This window comes from Alosa pseudoharengus, unplaced genomic scaffold, assembly GCF_046254945.1.
Source record: "Alosa pseudoharengus isolate Yale_2024_CS ecotype anadromous, Long Island Sound unplaced genomic scaffold, YU_APseudo_1.1 YU_APseudo_1.1_scf_15, whole genome shotgun sequence".
Lineage (NCBI taxonomy): Eukaryota > Metazoa > Chordata > Actinopteri > Clupeiformes > Clupeidae > Alosa > Alosa pseudoharengus.
Genome location: NW_027468620.1, coordinates 17,674,298 through 17,696,797, shown reverse-complemented (window position 1 = coordinate 17,696,797; position 22,500 = coordinate 17,674,298). Strand labels below are relative to the sequence as shown.

At 46.3% G+C, this 22,500-nt stretch overlaps 1 protein-coding gene across 2 annotated transcripts in view; it reads left to right on the top strand.

Moving 5' to 3' along the window:
* The window catches only part of thada (THADA armadillo repeat containing), a 94,612-nt gene that overhangs the window by 27,023 nt on the left and 45,089 nt on the right, over window positions 1-22,500 (top strand). For both annotated transcript variants that reach the window (XM_076285766.1, XM_076285765.1), the window contains exons 26-28: window positions 3,116-3,207; window positions 10,292-10,381; window positions 15,773-15,904. In XM_076285766.1, the coding sequence (XP_076141881.1) occupies window positions 3,116-3,207; window positions 10,292-10,381; window positions 15,773-15,904 (314 nt within the window). The remainder of the gene's footprint in view (window positions 1-3,115; window positions 3,208-10,291; window positions 10,382-15,772; window positions 15,905-22,500) is intronic.

The following is a 22,500-nucleotide window of genomic DNA, read 5'->3' as shown; positions in this document are numbered from 1 at the left end:
CATCTCTCTTTTACTCACTCTTTTTGTTTTCTCTATCTCTTTCTTTCCCTCTCTTTTTATACCTCTCACTCATTTTATATCTCTCTTGTGCGCTCTCTCTCTCTCTCTCTCTTTCTCTCTCTCTCTCCCCTTCTCCCTCTCCCTCGGTCTCACGCCCCCCTTCAGTCCATCTCTCAGCAGGCCTCTGCTCCATCACTCCTCTCCTCTCTCCATATTGGCTGCTGGGGTGGGAAGGGTCACACATGCCCCCCTCCGCTCTCCCCGGGAGACGTCACTCTCTCTCTCTCTCTCTCTCTCTCTCTCTCTCTCTCACTCTCTCTCTGGAGCAGACCTGGGCAGGTGGGACCACCGGCCCCACAGCTGAGGCTGGAGAAAATGCCTTTATGAACGCTGGGGTCACCCTGTCATGGCAGTCCTTTATTAAACCACACGCATAGAACACGCACACACACAAACACACACACACTCACAATTGTAAAAAAGGGATTGCCTAAACTTAGCGATGACTAAAAACTGAACAATGCTAAGGGTTAGGTAGGAACTTTTTTTAGGGCCCTATGATTTCCGCGATGCGGAAAACGCGGACGGAATCACAGAATCTACACATGAAAACGGAATTCTCTTATGAACACGGAATTGCATGGAATTTTCAGATATTCTGTTGACACATTAAATAAACGGGCATTTTTCAACTGTCTTCACTTTTATTTCAGTTTACTTTGAAACAAAAAGCATATAATGTGGGGGCAGCCGTGGCCTACTGGTTAGCGCTTCGGACTTGTAACCGGAGGGTTGCCGGTTCAAACCCCGACCAGTAGGCTGAAGTGCCCTTGAGCAAGGCACCTAACCCCTCACGGCTCCGCTGTTGTTGCAGGCAGCTCACTGCGCCGGGATTAGTGTGTGCTTCACCTCACTGTGTGTTCACTGTGTGCTGAGTGTGTTTCACTTTCACGGATTGGGATAAATGCAGAGACCAAATTTCCCTCACGGGATCAAAAGAGTATATATACTATACTATACTATACTATATAAGAAGGTCTCTGCCTAAACCGTGACCAAAAGACATTAGTTGAACGCGTTCCGTACCCTAGTAATTATATCTCACGTGGGATCAAATAAAGTATCTATCTATCTATCTATCTATCTATCTATCTATCTATCTAAAATAAGCAATCCCGACAATGGTGGCACAACACTAAACTGCTTGATTGCTAGATAACGGGGCTAAACAATACCCAAATGACTACTATGAGTCTGAAAACAACTACTTTGTAAGTTTGCAACACATAATTGACCTGACTCGCAATTACACATGTATAGCTATAGCGACCATAGAAATCAAAAGGGCAACTTAAGAACAAAGCTAAATCCACTGCGGGCAAATCCCTCCAGCCAAGACCATGACAAAATCAGTAGATGCATGAATTTGTGAATTTGACATGAATTTGTGGAATATTGTTGAAATGTGTGCAGAAGATGACATACCACTATGTCAGTTTCTTGAAACATTGCAAGCAGTTCCATTCCCAGACACGAATGTCAGCAACCTCAAACAGACGCACAGACCCACCATTCAAAAAGCGCTGCAATAGATTCTCACCGACGAGAGAGTGCAACACCAAGCGCCCTTACAGTACCATCCTGTTGCCATCGGTCAGTGGAGATGTGTGCTAACAATGGTAGGCTAAATGCTCTATAAAGCAACACATATTTAAAATGAAACAAGAATCTACAAAAAAGTAGGCTACTTTTAAGTAGTGGGACATTTTGAGTTACAAAGTGCCCTTTTATTGAGATCTAAACTTGAAGCCTAGTTATGGCCATGTAGTTGAAGTTATGTAGGTCTTAGGCCCTAACTGTTGTTTTTGCACAGAGATTTGTTGAATGTTTCTAAATGTTGGAGAATTTTGAATGATTGGCTTTGCTGAATATTTAAAAAGCTGAATTGTGTCTGTCATTGAGTTTTTATAAGTCAAGACAAGTAAAGAAAATAATCCGAAACAACTAAAATAAATTAAATCCGGAAAAAAAAAATGGAATTTGAGAAAAAAAAAACGGAATTTAGAAAAATAATAAAACGGATTTCATAGGGCCCTACTTTTTGTTCTTGAGGATCTTAAAATACTTCTTTATAGAGATAGTCAATCCAAGAAAAATGTCTCCAGTTCCACTTGTAGATCTCAGCCTGTTTTTCTAACTCATTCCATGACCACCACATGCTTTTCTCTTCCTTATTGGTCATTCTCTGAACCGTCCAGCAGAGCCACTTTTCTTGACGAAAACGAGAAACAATTTTTGTGTCTTCATTCAGCAGATGCTTTTTTATTCAAAACATCTTCCATTACAGTGTCGAGACAGGTGCTACCAGGAGCCCTTCCTTATTTGTCGGCCTTTGAGGGCGAAAGAGTCTGAGTCACTTTTCTCGAATGAGAAACACAGAGCGATCTTCAGTCCTAATGCCCAGAAGGGTGTTTGTGTTGGGGACTACCTGTGTGACTGTGTTAAGTAGACTTAACTGAGTGTTTTGGTCCTCTTTAAGAGGATTGTGTCATCTCTTAAGTATGCCGCCATAAGTGTGTTTATGTGAGTGTGGCTGATGAAAGACAGGAGGGGGACACTCGTTTCATCTTGTCTCACAAATTATCACCATGGTGTCCGCTAGCTACTTTTGAGAAGCATATATTGAATTGCTTTCAAAATGTTGACTGTCTAAGTTGAAAGTTGAAAATGTGGTCTGCGTAACTTCTATATTTGGTGGGGCCTTACCTACACACTTCTAATTTGTTTCTGTCTCCTTTTTTAATCCCTTCACACTCTGGCTTTGGCTTTCCTTCTCTCCCCTTTCATCTTTCTCTCTCTCCCTCTCTCTCTCTCTCCCTCCCTCTCTCTCTCTCTCTCTCTCTCCCTCCCTCCCTCCCTCTCTCTCCTCTCTCTCTCTCTCTCTCTCTCTCTCTCCCTCTCCCTCTCTCTCTCTCTCTCCCTCTCCCTCCCTCTCTCTCTCTCTCTCTCTCTCTCTCTCTCTCTCTCTCCCTCTCCCTCTCCCTCTCCCTCTCCCTCTCCCTCTCCCTCTCCCTCTCCCTCTCCCTCTCTCTCTCTCTCTCTCTCTCCTTCTCAGGTGAGGAACTCGTCCACTCTTCTCTTCAGCACACTGATCACACGGATCTTTGGGGTGAAGAAAGGCAAAGACGAACACTCCAAAAAGAACAGGTGTGTGTGTGTGTGTGTGTGCGAGTGGAGTGTGTGTAAGTGTGTGTGAGGATGCACTCCCCTACACTCCTCTTTCCTTCCCTTCTCTCCCAGCTCTAAATCACTCCACACTCTCTCCCTCTCTCCTTCTCTTCATCACTCTCCTGTCTCCTGTTGGAATACTCCTCCATACTTCCTAAATCATGGCAGGTTCTCCCTTCATGGTGCAGCAACTATCAGCCACCATGATGGCCCAGTGCACCACATCTTTTAGATGGATCACAGTCCTGGACACTTCCTGTGTAATACACGCACGCACACACACACACACACACACACACACACACACACACACACACACACACACACACACACTCGCTGAGCACTGTCTGTTGTGTGCTTTGATACACTGGAGGCACGATTTTCCAGAAAATGTTCTCCATCTGATTGCACTCAATGACTTTGGGACTAGTTCCCCCATGAGCATGGATGGCCACATGTGAAGATGCCTTCAGCTCTTCTGTGGATCGTCAGGTGCTCTGCTTCTTGGGACCAGCAGGTGGTGCTCTGCCCCTGCAGCCTAGTGCAAGGCTCACTCAGTTGGCTTCTCTCTCTCTCACTCACTCACACTCTCTCTCTCTCTCTCTCTATCTCTCTCTATCTATCTATCTATATATCTATATATCTATCTGTCTCTCTCTATCGGTCTCTCTTTACCTTTCAGAGATCCACTGTCAGCAATACACTGCCTGTCTGTCTCTATAATGTGCACTCACGTACGCACTCACACACTTCATATCAAGCCCTCTACCTTGTCATTTATTTTAGTCACACACACACACACATACACACACACATACTGTATTCATTCCACCCTGTTGATCTTGACCTCTGCCCCAGCAGTGGAGAGGGTGTGTGGCTAATGACGGGACCCCCTGCAGTGAGACTGGGCCACTCTGATCTCCCTGTCACACACACACACACACACACACACACACACACACACACACAAAACACACACAATTACACGCTCCCTCACACACACACACACACACACACACACACACACACACACACAATTACACGCTCCCTCACACACACACACACGCACACACAATTACACGCTCCCTCACACTCAGTTCCCTCACTATTTCAAAAACACACTCCCACATATATATACACACACTAACACATAATCATTCATGCACACAAATACCTTATCCCCATACCACACACACTCTCTCTCCCTCTCTTTCTGTTACACACACAGGCACACATAATACGATAACATGGACAAAACACATACCATATCAACCATCTCATGCTATTTCCATGCCACTACATTACACTTACCTATTACAGTACTGCCCAGGAGCTCACTGACCGTCTGCTTGGGTTAGAGTCGGCAAAGGTACAGTAGGTTAGGGGGACATGGACTCAGAACCGCAATCTGGTTTTATTTGCTGTCAGCAAGTATGTTTACATTCACATACAAGGTGTTTGGTTCTGGCCATTGGTGTCACTATTGTAGTAAATAAGCAATGTAGTCTTACTAGGGGTGTGAGGGTGCCGAACCGTTTAGGCGTTCAATACAGATGTATACCGAATGCAGACTTAAACAGTACACTTTTTTTGTTCCCACACAAACATTAAGTGGCGGATCAGATGTCAGTTTAGTTACTATTAGTTACTATAAATACTATTCCTGCATATAAGTGTTGAGTATCAGCAATATTGTTGTGAGTATCAGCAATATTGTTGTGAATGCTAGGCTAGCAGTACTTACAGGATTTTTTTTTGTGCACTGTTCCCGTGCCTGATGGAGTCTCCATGGGGGCGTTCTGATGTGTTTGTGTCTGTGGTTCCGTAGTGGCGGACATGGAACACACCATCATTTCCCTAAACGGCTTCATCCGTCTTCTTGCCCTCCTGTGCGATCTAATTGAATGGTGGCTTTGAGGCCAGCCATTAAGTACGAAGGCTCGCATGTACAGTAATGCTTTTCACAGTTCACACAAGTCACAAGTCACATCACCACACACACACACACACACACACACACACACACACACACACACACACACACACACACACACACACACTCTCTCCCTCTCTCTCTCTCTCTCTCCTCCAGGTATTACCTGTTCCCTCTAGCCGGTGAGAGAGTAATGTGATTTCCTGATGTCTATCCTGGCTACATCTGATGTACTCTGTTTTCATTTTTTTTCTCCTTTGTTTTCCTGTGTGAGTGTGTGTGTGTGTGTGAGTACCTGCATGAGTATGTGAACCATGAAAATACTGAGATTGATATGCACCCAGAACACTTTTGTTTGTGTAGCCTGTACAAAGATAGATACTTTGGATGGTTTCAATTTGTGTGTGTATGTGTATGTGTGTGCGCCTATATGTGTCTCTGTATATGTGTGTGTAGGTCTCTGCGAGCGAGTGTGTCTGTCCAGGTGTGTGTTATATGTGTGTGTGTGTAATGCGAGTGAGTGTGTGTGTCCAGGTGTGTGTAATGTGTGGGGGAAATGAGATTGTGCTAGTATTTAGAAGTACATCAGTGTGGCTACAGTAGGTCAGAGGCTTATTTACAGTACTGTGTGTCTTTGTGCAAGAGTGTGTACGTGTGTGTGTTTATATGTGCTAGTGTAGTGTGTCTGAATTAGTCTGTGTGATTTATTGCATTGCGTGTGTGTGTGTGTGTGTGTGTGTGTGTGTGTGTGTGTGTGTGTGTGTGTGTGTGTGTGACAGAGAGGGAGAGCAAGCGAGCCTGCAGCAGTCTGGCAGCTCGCTGGCTGTGATTATTTGCATGTGTGTTCTGGCCACACTAAATGCACCCTGACAGGCTGTCCACTCCAATGTCTGGCTGCAAGGTTGTGTGTGTGTCTGTGTATATATGTGTCTGTGTATATATGTGTGTGTGTTTGTGTTGTACGCTACACACACACAGCTAACAGTGACATCCCAGCATGCTGGTTAGGGGTGAAGCAGCGTGCAGGTCAGTGGGGCTAGGTGACCTCTGACACGTGCACACACACACTCACACTTGCACACACACTTACACTCACACAGCCACACTTGAGCTGGTATCTACAAAAAAATAGTGTGTGTGCGCGACTATGTAAGTGTATGCTAGAATTTGCACTAGAGATGCACGGTTACAGCCGCGGACTCTGCGGTTAAACCGCGGATCGGCCGGATGACGTAAAGAAATAAAATATTTTAATTAAATTCGGGCGGGTGGCGGTTGAACCAATCAAATGAAAAAAAATATAGCCTATACATTGTTAAATTGTGTTACCTACATCTGAAAAAAATGCACACTTTGAAATAGTCAAATTTTCATCAGGCAGTTTGGCCTAGTTGCTTCTATGCATGCTGCTTTGTTTATCTATCAGAGACGGTGTTGCAGAATTGGTGTATTCCGATGTTTCACTGAGCAACCCCTCACGCACGCACACACACACACACACACACACTAAAGGTAACAAAGTTTAAATTAAGTAGCCTATCGTAGCCTACCAGCATGTTTTCCTCTCCAGTGTGAAATAAGAAAGTAGAATAGGCTACAGTGCAAGTTGACCGATGATTCATCTCCCATGTCGCGTCTCTTTGCAGAGCCTTGGTAGGCCCCTAAGCAAATCTGCAACCTATGAGCCCAGCTGCCAGTATTGGAGGAGGCCTAAACATCTCGTAGATGAGACTGACTGGGTTATTTTGTTTCGATATTATATATAAAACACATAGTCATTGTAGCCTACCATTCAGGGAATAGGCATTTAAAAGGGAGACAGATTATGGAGTGATATGACTCAGAACTGACATCGGGCAATGGCAGTGCGAGATGTTCAAAACGTAAGAGCTAAAACTTTTACAAGCTCAGTAACATCCACAGCGGAAAAAAGAAGGTAAGAAAAATAGTCGGAAAACTTAGATGTGTAAGGCAAGCAAGCAAGTTTGGCGGTTGTTACTAAAAATGTGAACATGCACGTTGCACTGCTGTGCGGTGGGTTACAGTGCGTAAAGTAGCCTATAATGTGAATGACTTGTTATTTTATTAAGGATTTCTTTCTTTTTGCAAAAAATAAAGTACAATAGGCATTAATTAGTAGGCTAAATAGCAGCATGTTGAAATTATGTGCCAAATTGCGTTTTTTATTACAATGATAAAATTGTAGGCTACAGGCCGATGTGCGTTTTATTTGGAGACTTTTGCGAGACAGAGACTGAGTTTGCTGCTGATATTCTGGGGATAGGCTACAACATAGCCAATGTAGGACTTTAGCCTTTTAATATATTTGCTGCATTGGATCAGTCTTTCTAGAACAGGCAAGAGCTTTCTAGCCTCACGTCAGCAGCACCGCATCACCCATATACATTAAAACAACCAGGGGATGGCGGGCGGGTGCGGTTTTGAAAATTGGTCAAAAAACGTTGGGGCGGATGGATGATAAGTTTTGCTATGCGGTTATGGTTGAAATAATAGCCCATCCGAGCATCTCTAATATGCACGCATCGATGTGTGCGTGTTAATGTGTGTGCTCTTAACTCGCTTGAATTTTTACTAGCATTTGGCCTCCCTTGCACATGTTTTTGTGTGATGTGTGGTGTATGGCACTGCCTCTCCATCCCAAACATACATGCCTTTGTATGCCATTTTATATGCACTGTAAATGGTCCCTTTTATGGAGCCAATTCTGGCAACCACACGTCCTCATATTCACCACGCAATCACCTTAAAGTCAAGCCTGGCCTTTTTTCCCTCTGTGTGTCTGTGTGTGTGTGTCTCTGTGTGTCTCTGTGTGTCTCTGTGTGTCTCTGTGTGTCCATAAGGAATACCTCATAACCCTAAAAAAACTGAAGGATCTTTCCCTTCTCGGTTTCCCAGAAGAGTGCATACCTGACCTCCGGGTGTTTGTAGCTGCACCAGGTGAGGGAGAGAGAGAGAGAGAGAAAGACTAGTGTAGGGGAGTGTGTCCATGCCGCTTGGTGCTTCCTACCCTTTAGTCAGTGTACACCGACGGTGCCATCGTGACATGTTTGAGCTCATGTTAGCTAAGGAAAGCTTGAAGAGAGTAGCCAGTAGACATTGTGTCGGGGCTTGACCTTTGACCCTGAGCTGTCGAAGGCGATGGCAGGCCTAGTGAGACGAGCCTCAGGCCAGCTGATGAGAGCAGGTCTCTGTGGGGGCACCGGCATGAGCCACAGTCTGAAGTCCAGAGTCGGTCAGAAATCTGTGTGTGTGTGTGTGTGTGTGTGTGTGTGTGTGTGTGTGTGTGTGTGTGTGTGTGTGTGTGTGTGTGTGTGTGTGTGTGTGTGTGTGTGTGTGTGTGTGTGTGTGAACTGGTTTATGTTCAGGTTTTATGTGTGTGTGAGAGAGAGTCAGTTTGTGTTCAGGTTGTGTGTGGCTATTTGTATGATTGTGTGTGTGTCCGCGTGTGTGCGTAAATGTAGACGCTGCCAGGGTGTCCAGCAATGGGAGGCATTGTGTGTGTGTGTTTGGTTGGCGTGTGAGTCATTGATTATTTTAGAGATTGATGGTTGACTGCTAGCTCTGAGTGTGTTTGTGTGTGAGAGCTTATTTGTAGTACGCTGGATCAGTGAGCGTCTGTGTAAACATTTTTATGTGATCTGACCGCTCTTTTGCTTGGAGTGGAGAACAGGGAGGAATGCCATCATCCGCTTAGAGTATGAAAACTTTGTGTGGGTGAGCGAGAGAATGTGGATGTCCCTATGCGTGTGTGTGTGTGTGTGTGTGCGTTTATGTGTAAGTGAGAATATCAGCATGCTTCGGGCACAGAAGAGATGACAGAATTATGTCATGAAAGTTTGTTTTCTTGTCTCCCTGTGCGTATGCGTGCGTGCGTGTGTGTGCGTGTGCGTGTGTGTCTATCCCCATACAAGCATGTTTGAACACATTTGAGAAGGCCTTGATGGACAGATTTGTTGTAAATCAGGAACGTTTGTGTGTGTGTGTGTTAAAGCCATTCAGCCTGAACCATGTGTGTCACCCACAGTGAGAGAATGCCAGTCTTTGTCCAGCTTAAGCGTTTCCACATTGGGTTGCGCCAGAGCTGATTTGTGCCTTAGTGTATCAATATGACTGTGTCTGCATATGCTGTGAATGTGTATTCCGTGTGTTTCTGTGTGTGAGTGAGTGTGTGTGTGTGTGTGTGTTTAAGAGCATGTACATGATGGGTGTCATTTGAATGCTGTGTGTGTGTGTGTGTGTGTGTGTGTGTTTAAGAGCATGTACATGATGTGTATCATTTGAATGCTGTGTGTGTGTGTGTGTGTGTGTGTGTGTGTGTGTGTGTGTGTGTGTGTGATCATCTTCACAGACGGTTGTGGTGCGTTATGTGTGACATGGGTACCAGACCCAACAGGACAGTTCTGTTACCATGACCGCGTCTTCCTCCTAACGCGGAACAGGACAGGATGTGGGAGACCTTTCTGTGTGTCTTTGTGCAGACGTTCGTGTGTGTGTGTCGCCTGTGTCTATTTTTGTATTTAGACATGCTTCAACATAGGCTCTCTGACAGTCTCCTTCACACATATGCTCACAATTGTGCTTTTTATGTAAAATAATTTCCTTTCTTCTCCCTGCTCTCTATTTTTACACACACACACACACACACGCCCCTACACACACACACACACACACACACAGATACAGACACAGACACAGACACACACAGATCAGGCTCAGCATATCTCTTGCGAGGGAATAAACAGGCCAGTGGGATGAAGTGCGTTTCCAGGCTGGGCCTAATGAGCGCTTTATGGGGCTGTAAAAGAGTTGTGTTTAAGGAAGTGGTTTACAAACCAGAGTTTTAGGGTCTGTTTTCTCTCTCCTCCCTTCCTCCATCTGTCTCTCTCTCTCCTCTCTCTCTCCCCAGCTCACTTTGTTTGTCTCTCTCTCTCTCCTTTCCCACTCTCCCTCTCTTTTTTGCTCTCGCTCACACACACACACACACACACACACACACACACACACACACACACACGCTAAGGGCTGGGAGTAGGTTTGAGGACCTGCTTATGTGTTCATTCATTTCTCTTTCTCTTTCTCTCTCTCTCTCCCCCTCTCTCTCTCTCGCAGGATGACTGGCAGGGAGTTCTTCACTCGCTTCCCTGCTCTTTACCCATTCCTCCTCAGTCAGCTTGAGCAGGCAGCCAGCTCTGTGGACAGGTGAGTGTGTGTGTGTGTGAGCATGTGCGGTGTGTGGGTGTGGGTGAGGAGCTGCCATCAGCATCACAATGCCAAAGGTTGTTAACTTCTTAGAAGTTTTGTGTGTGTGTTTGTGTGTGTGTGTGTGTTTGCGCGCTCGCTCGCTCGCTCTGGCCCCTTCCTCTCCTCTCTGGGGAGACCAAATTAGAACTCCTCCAAACAGCTTCATTAAGCTGCTGGGGCTCATTACACTCTCCTGATGGACAGCTTCCTACTGATAATAAACACACACACACACGCGCACCTACACACCCTCAGACACACACACACACGCACACACACGCACAAATAGAGATAACATTTTTTTTAAATTAACATGACTATTATAGCGACCGAAATTATCACGGTTATTGCGGTATTTTTCAAATGTGCTGAAAATGTTTCTAAGCCTAGCACCAATGATGGACAGAGCTGATAATTGGCCAGCTCTGCATGCACAATAGCAACAAGACAACAGAATAGCATAGTGTCTTGTCATAACAGTGCTGTGGCTCCTCCCTTTTTTCTCTGTGAAAGCAGAGGGACAGAGAAAAACTAATAGAAGTTAGATACGCCGGTGAGTCGACTGAGGTAAAGTTAGTAAATTGTTCGTCACTAAATAAAGCTGCAACTCCTTTAATTGAAGCTGTATCTTGTGCGTGCCTGTTGCTCACAAGTAGCCTACCATAAGGGAAAGCAGGGACCATTTAAACACTTTTTAATTAAGCGTAATTTACAAAGTGATCGTGCCACACTGAAGGCTAATATTTTGTCACTATCAACCTACATCTGTCCTCTGTCAAATAGGCAGTTGCATTTCAGCTCTGAGCAAAACCGTTCAGGAGTTATTTCAGCAAAATCGGAACGTGCGTAATGTTTCATTCATCCCTCCTGGTCGGGATGAATGAAACAGGAGACAAGAAAAACATACAGTTTATAATAGCAATATTTTCATTATTTTACAACATATCGTGAATGAATGGCCATCACAAATTGTCGTTAGCTGTAGCCTAGTAGATCACAACAAACCTCCAAGATGCAGTAGGCAGCTGTATGCATTCATATCAGATGAGTGGTAAAAAAGTTAAAACGCTCAAAAGTGTTATGCCACTTATCCATTTGGTAGATTCACCAGAGAACCATTCCTATGAGAGTAGACCTGCGAAAATGAACTGTAGATCCACAAAGCTATCTAGGTTTATTTGTGTTTGCAGTCATCTTAAAATATGCGTTGCAGTGGCATTTGATTTCAAACACATAACAAGCCCACGTTGCATGCTGCATTTGTTTGCCTGCTTTAAGGGACTCGGATTACCGTTAACCGGTAAACCATGATAAAATTCGGTTTACCGAAACCGTTTACTGTACACCGGTAACCGTTACATCCCTATTCACAAACATTCACACACACACACACACACACACACACACACACACACACACATACACATGCACACACACACACAGATGCCTACACTCACACTCATACACCCAAGTGCACACAGGCCCTTCAGCGTCCTCACAACTTCATGCACTAACAGGTGTGTGTATGTCCAGTTCCTGTTCCAGACAACCCCACCCACATTCTTCTCTTCCGCCCTTTGTCCCTCATTCCTGCCTTCCATCCATCCTTCCGTTCGTCCGTCCCTTCTTTCCCACTCCTCCACTCCTGCTAATGTCCCCAAATGGGAGAAAAGGAGTCGGCTCCATCTCAAGGCGCTCATGTGTTGCACAACACAGTCCCAAGTCAATATTATCTTAATATGTCTCATATTATTCTAATGTGTTCTCAGCCTGTGTCTACAGCCTCCCTCACACACACACACACACACACACACACACACACACACACACACACACACACACACACACACACACACACACACACACACACGCGCGCGCGTTCACTCACACACACGCGCGTTCACTCACACACACACACACACACACACACACACACACACACACACACACACACACGCGCGCGCGTTCACTCACACACGCGCGCGTTCACTCACACACACACACACACACACACACACACACGCGTTCACTCACACACACACACACACACACACACACACACACACACACACACACACACACACACGCGCACACACACACACACACACACACACACACACACACACGCGCGCGTTCACTCACACACACGCGCGCGTTCACTCACACACACACACGCGCGCGTTCACTCAGACACACACGCACGCACGCACGCACGCACGCACGCACGCGCGCGTTCACACACACACACACACACACACACACACACACACACACACACACACACACACACACACACACACACACACACACACACGTTCACACACGCACACACACGCACGCACACACACACACACGTTCACACACGCACACTCACACACGTTCTCACACACGTTCACACACACGCACACACACACACACACACACACGCACACACACACATATGCACACTCTCACACACTTAAACTCATTGACACACAGCAGCCTCTCAAGCACAAGCAGGACCCTGTGTTCACACGGCAGATCCTGTCTCTTTCTCTTTCTTTCTTTCCTTTTTTTCTTTCTTTCGCTCTCTCTTTCCCTCTCTCTCTCTCTCTCTCTCTGCCTGCTCCTGGCTGCCAGAGCGACGCGGGCCCCCAGCGCGATCATATTTTCATATCGCCCGTAAATCACGCGCCACATAAAAACCTGAATGGACGAGACTGGCGGGAGATGCAGGGGGCTTAGAAAGCCATTAGCCGCCCAGCGGCCGCCCACTTGGACTGGGATGCAGCCCGAGGTGGAGCGGGGGCTTGTGGGATACGTGCCACGGGTTCGGGTTGCTATGGCGGCGGCCACAATGAGCCCAAGGCGGGCCTGAGTGCGGATGAGCACTCTTTAGAGGGAAATGGGTTTTATAAATCATGTGTAACGCCTCCGTTAACAACTGAACAAAGGTAATCGAGGGTTTAAAGTCTTTTAATAGCTTTACAACTCTCTGGATGGATTACTATGGCTCAGGTGCAGAGATAGTGTGTGTGTGTGTGTGTGTCGCTGTGAGTGTGTGTGTGTGTTTTGTGTCTGCTTGTGAGCCTCCACATGACCTCCTGTAACAAATATGTAGCATTATAAAGCTATTTTGACCATTGGGCCGACGTTTGATGTGCGCAGCTCTGTAAAAATTGCTGCTCTCATGGCCAGCGTGGGTCTCTGGGAGAGGTGGGGTGGGGGGGTAGGGGGTGGCTGGCCCTAATGAGGGTGGATGGGGCCGGATGAGTAATCCCCCATAAAACACAGCCGTCCTCAGCCCCAACTGATGAGAAAGTGTCCTGGCACTGCCGGAGCTATTTGATAAACATTTGTAATAGCCTTCGCAGATGCCTCGTAAATTGAGCCCCGGGCCGAGGGGAGAGAGATGGCGAAGGGGAAGAAAGTTCTGGAACACTGATTCTCTCCCCTTCCCTTCCTTGAGCTGAGCTGAGCTGTGCTGGAGTCCAACGGGACTCCTTCGGATTATTTCTCTCTCTCTCTCTCTCTCTCTCTCCTGTGCTGTGTGGTAGTGTTCTATCTCTCTGTGTCTTTTATGCTGTTCTTTCTCTCCCTCTCACGCTTCTTCCCACTCTCTTTCTCAGCATGCTTTCTCTCATTCTCTCTGTGGTCTCTCTCTCTCTCCACCTACTCATCTGTCTTCTTCATCTCTTCTTTCCCTCGTTCATTTTTCCACCACATTCTCACTCATCACTTCTCTTTCCCCTCTCCCTCTCTCTATCCCTCCCTTCATCCATCTCTTCTCATTTCTCTCTCCTCTCATCCCCTTTCTCTTCTCCCCCAATCCCCTGTGTCTCTCTCTATCCTCCCTTCAGGGTCAGATTTCCTCTCGTTCTCCATCAGCCTAAATCCGGCTGTCTCTCTCTCTCTCTGTATCTCTCTCTCTCTCTCTCTCTTTCTCATCCCCTTCTCACTCTGTACCTCTCTTTACCTCTTTCATATGTCACTCTCAGTCACACCATTCATCTCTCTCTCTGTCACACACGCCCACACACACATGCACACACATACTATCCTATCCCATCCCCTCATGTGTTAGTAATTCCTCTGTCGTCTCCTTGGTGCCTTGATGACATCACGCGCAGGGCTGCCCTTCGCCGTGCCTGACTGAAATCAGATGCTGAACAGATTGCACATCTCGACGCTCACTGCCGATGGCGTTTCCCAGGGCGCCCCGTTGCCATGTTGTACCAGTGCACATCCTCTAGGAGGGAAATGAAGAGTGTTTGAACACCCCAACACAATGTGTGCACATGTGCGCGGACACACAAACATACACACACACACACACACACACACACACACACACACACACACACACACACACACACACACTAAAGTGTGCAGAGGTTCTCTCTCTATGAAGATGAATCAAAGATGAGGACTGATTCAAGGGCACCCGAATGTACTGCTTGGCAGGTCCTCATGGTGTGTGTATGTGTGGAGGGAATTTGTGGGTGAGGAGCTGCCATCAGCGTCACAATGCCAAAGGTTGTTAACTTGGTTGAGAAGTTTCTTCAGTGGGTTTGTGTGTGTGTGTGTGTGTGTGTGTGACAGAGAGAGAGAGAGAGAGATGCGTGCTTTCTCCTGATGTACTGCTCCATCTGGTTTGTAATATTTCCCAGCAGTGCTGCTCAATGTATTTCATCATTTGGTTGAAAATAGAAGTGTGTAAGGTCTCGCGCACACACACACACACACACACACACACACACACACACACACACACATACATCCTACATGCCTTCTCCAAGAGTCACTCCAGATGTGTCCATGTTTATTCAATCACTGATACATCTCTCTAGTTTAACTCTCTATCCCTCATACAGATTTATTTATGTTGCTTTCTTCTCTCTCTCTGTGTCTCTCTCTCCCTCTTTACCTCCCTGCTCTCTCTCTCTGTGTCTCTCTCTCTTCACCTCCCTGCTCTCTTTCTGTGTCTCTCTCTCCTGCAGAACAGTGCGTTTGTAAAACCCTATTTCTATCTGAAGCTTTACAACTCCTTGTGTAGTGGCCACTGTTGCATTGGCTTCATGCATTCCCATTCTCTGTCCACTCCCCTCCCTTATGGCACAGTTCAGTTGACCGTAACCTTGAGGGTGGACGTGATCTGACCTGCTGGGCCCCCTGGAGGAGTTGTGCGGCGGGGGGTGGAACAGGAGGGGCAGAGTCTAAACAAATCGGAGAAAGGAAATCAGCCCTCTCTGAGGAGGATTACTGCTGTGTGTGTGTGTGTGTGTGTGTGTGTGTGTGTGTGTGTGTGTGTGTGTACTGATGCTATGTGTTCCCCCTCACTCTTTCCCTGTGTGTGTGTGTGTGTCTCAGTGACTCTGGGCGGGTGAAGCTGCACCCCAGTCTCTTCCTGCTGCTGCTGGTATTGGGGCGTCTCTACCCCTCCCCCATGGACGGCTCTGCCACTCCCCTGGGGCTCGCCGCATTCATGCCCTTCATCATCAGGTAAACACACACACACACACACACACACACTCACAATCTCTCTTACGATCTTAGTCACACACACGGACAAAGCATTCACACATTAAACACACAGACATTTGATCAGCGTCATGGGTGAATCCTGCGTGCCACGGCCTGGGCACCAACCCACGCACATTTCCATCTGAACAGTAGACCTGCCGTCGGCGAGGTCTGTCCACATATTCACAACAGCAGAGAAGAGAACATATTTTTGGGGATATTGTAACACATTCCCAAGACAACTGCTCTTACTATCATACCAGCCCCAAGGCCTTTGTGTGTGTGTGTGTGTGTGTGTGTGTGTGTGTGTGTGTGTGTGTGTGTGTGTGTGTGTGTGTGTGTGTGTGTGTGTGTGTGTGTGTGTGTGTGTGTGTGTGTGTGTGTGTGTGTGTGTGTGTGTGTGTGTGTGTGTGTGTGTGTGTGTGTGTGTGTGTGTGTGTGTGTGTGGTTGGGTGGGGAGGGGGGTGGAGAAAGAGTGTCCCAATCTCAACGAGAGGGATGGATACGTTGAATATCAACCATGAACACGGATGCATTGAATTTGCATGTACATTTCCTATTTTTGAAGTGAATGAAGTGTCATTATTCACTAGTATAGTCTAGGTGTGTTGCATGGAAATTTCTCACACATGGCAAGAAACACACACACACACTCAAACACAAACGGACACCTCGCTGCCAGGGATGCGTTCTAGTATGCAGCTTGCTCTCATGGCAGGTGTAGCCTGCGGCAGCTCTCTCTAGAACACTCCGTTCCCTTTCCTGCTTTTGGGAGAACTGGCCTCCTGTGGCACGGTCTGTTCCACTTCATGCTCTGGGAAAAACACTCTCCTGTACAAACACATACACACACGCACACACACACACACACACACACACACACACAAGTGCACACGCACACACACACACACACACAGAGAAAAAAGAGAAGAAAGACAATGACTCTCAAAAGACAAATATCTTACACTACGGATGGGAACATTTGACAGTTGTGAAAAGGGCGATGAATTTAAAAAGTACACACAAAGCTGCACAAACCTTTTTTTAATCTATTTTAAAGGTAAACAAGTGATTGAGAGAGTAGGCCCTGTTGCCAGCAGTTAATGCACAAGAGGAGTAGTGGGGAAACCTCTCCTAGACACATCCAGAATGACATCATTATTTGGGCTTCACCGTGCGGTTTGAGATGAAGTGGGCTTGAGATGCTAGATGGAGTGACCTTACCTTGGCATTTATATTTGACCTCTTATCTGTCCAGCTCCCTATAGCACACTGTGTGTGTGTGTGTGTATTATTCTAAGAGTTGGAAATGTGTCTCAGTTTTGTGGTGCTTTGACTCTGAGAGGAAGTGTGTGTGTGTGTGTGTGTGTGTGTTGACAATGGTCATTAGTTTAGGTGTTATCTTACCCCTGTAGCACACAGAGAAGGGTACACAGTAATCTTTTGTGCCTTTGACCTGGACATAGCAGAGAGAAAGCTATGTGTGTCTGTTGATCTGCCTGCTGCGTATATGTATGTGCGCTCATGACTGCACACAGGATGGCTGGGACAGGGGAGGCTGAGGTTGGACGGTCGGTAGAATCAAATGGTGTGTGTGTGTGTGTGTGTGTCTGTCTGTGTGTGTGTGTGTGTGTGTGTGTGTAGGGGTTAGCCAGCCAAGGCCAGTCTTCTGGAATGCAGATAAGCGCTGAATTAAGACACTGAGAGAGGAGGTAAGGGGGGGGTGCATTCATTGAGGCTGATGTTTTTGAGAAGATCAGAAGAATACTCCCAGAGAAAGCCCGACTTCTGGCACTGCATGAAGCCCCCTCACAAGTATGCTGTCACACAATCACACCAAAACACCAAACTCAGCACAAGCACACGGTGTACAAAGGAGCGTCAGCCTGACTTTCTTTCTAAAGGTTACATAGTTTTTCATTTTAGTGTATGTGTGTGTGTGAGCATTATTGCTTGTGTGCATGCTGGTGTGTCTGTGTACGAGTATTAGTCCCCCAGTAAAAATCGGATTTACATGATCAACGGACACATTTCCATTAACTTAGGTCATGCCAGGCCACAGGGATTGGCGCTGCTCGGAGATGGATAGATTGCGCTGCCTGCCCGCTGGCCCATTGGCAGACCCTGCTGGGCACCTCTCCACACGCTTTGGTTTTCCACTGTCCTGCCCAAGTCTCCGGCCTGGCACCAGCCACTCAGAACTCCCCGTACCAGATGCAGAGGCCCCCAGTGTGCCCGGCGTAGCGGCTGGCTAGCAAAGCACTGTGGTCGGACACAGACTGACCTGTGAGTCGGAGGCATCAACCAGCTGCTGAACCTGCGTGAGAGTTGTGGCTAGCAGTCGTGATGTGTCAGCCACTGAAATTGTGATGGTTCGTCGGTGCGCCAGCTAGCATAAAACATGGAGATTTGGAAGTCATACAGGAGGCATGGCTGTTCACCAACATAAACACTGTCAACGAAATTGGTAACAGGCTAGAGGCCAAACTGGCCAAACTTCATATTAAGCTCACTTGCAAGGTCCCATGCTGGCGACCATGCATGTATTCATGGGAAGACTGCAGTATTATATATTATGCTGTATTATGCTCAACTTGTTGACACACCAATCACAAGAAGTTTCCTATTTGATGCGTTAAAACCATTAGCATAGTGCTGAATGTTAACTTGCTAGCACCCCATGGAGAAATCAAAAGAAAAAAGTTTTGCTTTGACTAGCATGGTGTGGCCCCGGCTGTGACGTCTTCAACAAATCAAACTTCTGTTTCTTATGAATCATCCGTGCTGGGGTTGTGGAGATGGTGGCCAGTGGTTTGTTACGCACAGAGGACCAATGAATGGAAACTTTGCTTTAGTTCCCAAACTCGCTTGTGTCAGCAGATTTTCTTGACGCGCGCTGGTGGCGGTCCTGTGTTGGACGGTGTGTCGGACGGGTGACGAATCGCTCTGGGGGTCCCTGAGGTTTCAGTGGAAAGTCTGTGGAAATACTTGCCAGTGGAAGGGGACAGTGTGTGCCGTGATGTAGAAGGCTTGTTAACGTGTGGTTAAACTAGCTAGCATGCTTGTCGGTTGTAGGGTCAGTGCCTTGTTAGCTGTGGCTATACAGACTGTCCAATAGTTATAGGTTCTTCTGCAAATCTGTGCCCACAAACTTAACAGGAAGCAAGCTAACTGCCGAATGATGTTTGTTTGTTTTATTCACAAAGTTATGTTTAAATAAGCCATGTACATGTGCTATGAGTTAGTCATACAACTTAGGTTTCATCTGCAGTTCCTGTCCAAACTGTTGTTTGGTCATTATGATAATGGTTCAATTTTGTCTCTACAAAAGCCAGTAAAAAGGAAAATATTGTCATATGGAAAAGCATCATCACCTCCTCCATTTTACTCTGGCGTTTTTCTCTGTAAACTTTAGATTCAAACTCTATCTGTCGTGGCAGATATTCAGACTCGGGCCAGAAATTAAGTCCAAACATCTTGCCTACAACGTAACAAAAATACACCATTATAAGTGCTGAAGTCAAAAACTTGTCCCAAAAAGAAGGCGCAAAAGTCCGGCAGAGTTTGTGCAAAAATTCCTTTAATGACTACATAGCGCAAAGCCTGAGTGGATCGCACGATCGCACTCCCGAACAGAGGTAGAACTCACTTACTTATACCCCTCCAAAATGCTGACACAACACTACCCCGAACGAACTTTTCACCTTAAGTTTATGGAAAGTTCAGGGGTCTACAGTATAGAGTGATCACAGGTCATTCATTGTGCATGGGTTAAATATTGTTCGCCCCCCTGCACTCTCCTACTGGTTGTTATGAGTAGAGCTCGCCCTGTGTACGCGTTATCTTGCAGCTTCAAGGCCGACTTTGGTTTCTTCAAAAGGCCTAGGCTAAGGCAGCATGAGACACAGTGCAACAAAATGAGACACAAGGCAGCAAACAGAGACATAGGGATACAGAGCGCACGTAGGGGGAATTCTGGTAGAATAGCTTCAGTATGTTAATAGTATTAGTTAAACTTGTTATTTAAAAGTATTATGGTTAGGAATAACTTCAGTGTATTACTTGATTATGATTAAGGTTATATGAATACATGCATACATACAGTTTACATGCATGCAATACATACAGTTTCAAACTCGTTCTCTCATCATGATGTCTACAACCCATAGGATAATTTTATACAACATATCATCTGCTACAAACTGATTAGTGCTATGTAAACTACCTTAAAGTTTTAAAAGGGTAGTCTTTTACAACCTCTTATCTTCAGTTTAGGCCTTATTTAATGGGCTAGGCTTGACAGTGGAGACTAGCTAGCGAAGATGGGAAGCTTGTTGAGCGCTAGCGCCAATGAGTTAGCATTAGCTAGCATTCATTCTGCTCTAAAACCGTTGAGATTAGCAAGAAGGGTAGGTTGAGGTGTGGTTCTTGAGGGCTAGTGCTTCTTTACCCTAAAAGATGATAGCACTGCTTGTGATGTGAAGCGTTGGAGATTACCTTTACTAGCGCAGATGGGGGAGCTAGGCTCCTTGAGGGTTAACTGCAGTGGCGCGGCAGGGGGAGTGGGGCTGTCTCTTGTCAGGGGAGGTATGCACACACATAAAGCCCTAATGAAGCCCACATGGCGGGGGAGGTTAAATTTAGCCTGGCTCAGACTGCCTTGGCCCACACTTCATCTCCGTCCTCCCCCCTTCCCCTTTTTCTCCCCCCCCCCTTCCCTCTCTCCCTTTCCCCTATTCTCCTTCCCTTCCTTTATCTCAATCTTTCTTTTCTCCTTCCACAGACTTGTGTTTGTGTGATTAGGATGCTGATGTGTATCGCTTGCTCTAGTGTACCACCACTGCTGGTTTGGAGAGGTGTGTTTTTGCTTTTGCATTCTCTCTTTCCAAGTTCACTCTAATGCACATACAGTACACACACGCTCATATAAACGTACAACTAAGCATACTCAACACAGGACATTTCTGCATGTTGCTGTTGCCCTGCTCTGGAAACTTATTCTGTCGTGTGTGTGTGTGTGTGTGTGTGTGTGTGTGTGTGTGTGTGTGTGTGTGTGTGTGTGTGTGTGTGTGTGTGTGTGTGTGTGTGTGTGTGTGTGTGTGTGTGTGTGTGTGTGTGTGTGTGTGTGTGTGTGTGTGTGTGTGTGTGTGTGTGTGTGTGTGTGTGTGTGTGTGTGTGTGTGTGTGTGTGTGTGTGTGTGTGTGTGTGTGTGTGTGTGTGTGTGTGTGTGTGCGCTGGAAGGCAGAGTGAACCCTTATGCTTGGCATATGTTTGCATTTTTCTGCCCTAGGACGGGTATTTGATGGTGAATTAGGGAGTGCTTCTTTTCTTTTCCATGGGACTATCTGTTTCTGCTTCTCCTCCGCTCTCCCACACAATCCCACACACTCGCTTTCACACACAGCCACGCACACACACACGGTAGCGGTCTCTGCCTCCAAGACATTGTAGAGTCTAGGGATCGACCGATATGTTTTTTTCAGGGCCGATACCGATATCAATTATTACCAAAACAGGAGGCCGATAACCGATATGTAAAACCGATATTTCAGTTGTCAAAAAGGGGGGTAGATAGTAGCCTAGGCTATGGCGATATGCTGAAAAGTTTTATTCAAAAGCATTTAATTATGCTAACTTTTCTTTCTTCTTTTGATACACAATTGTCTATCAACTTGCATCACAAGTGTAAATCCTGTGTATCATGTTAATCCAAGAGCTGAGTGATAGCAATTATTTTCATAGGCATACACAATGGGCTATGTGCTTGTAAGGGACCTGTCACAAAGAGGATGCTTTGCCATCGTGTGTGTGAGTGCACGAGAGAGGGATAGGGAGAGGAAGAGGTGCATGCGTGATGGCAAGTGTTACGGTTGAATAGTTTAACAAAACAGTTTTAAAATAGTTCTTAGGCTATTTAAGCATGCAATTTGTGTCCATACTGTATGTAGGCTATAAGGTACACTTCTGTGAGCCTAAAAGGCACGTAATAGCCAGCTTAGGACGCGATTTAGTTCAGGTCGGAATAAATTACGGCTGACCCTGGGTGCCTGTAGTCTATTCTGACAGTCAACTAGACTTTTTGACGTTCGCTATCGCATAATTTAGGACTTGTCTACTATGTAGGCCTAAGGGATAACGTCCGCCGAGGTGTCCCGTTATTCACAATTAATGGACGAGGCGGATGCAAAGAACTCCCGACGCGCAGCACCCGAGTTTGTAGGCTAACTAGTAAACGGTAGGCTATATCACTAACGTGCATCAATCGGGAATTCGCTAAATGAAGGAGGCGGGTGCTTTAGGCTACTTATTGATCCGGATCAAAGAGACAATAGCTTACAAAGTGGTGTTTTTGTAACTTCAGTGTAGATGATTATGATTCACATTGCAACTTCAGCAATGTAAGGTACCTTCCTTACCTTCGAAAAATAGCTCCGTACAGCTGAAGCCCAGTCTACAGTATGCCTCAGTGAGAATCCTAAACTTTGTCTGTGTTCAGTCTTCGATCCTGATTGGCTGCATTCGTGCTAACTAACAAATCAGACAGTGTAGTGGGCGGGACAATGCTCTCGACCACA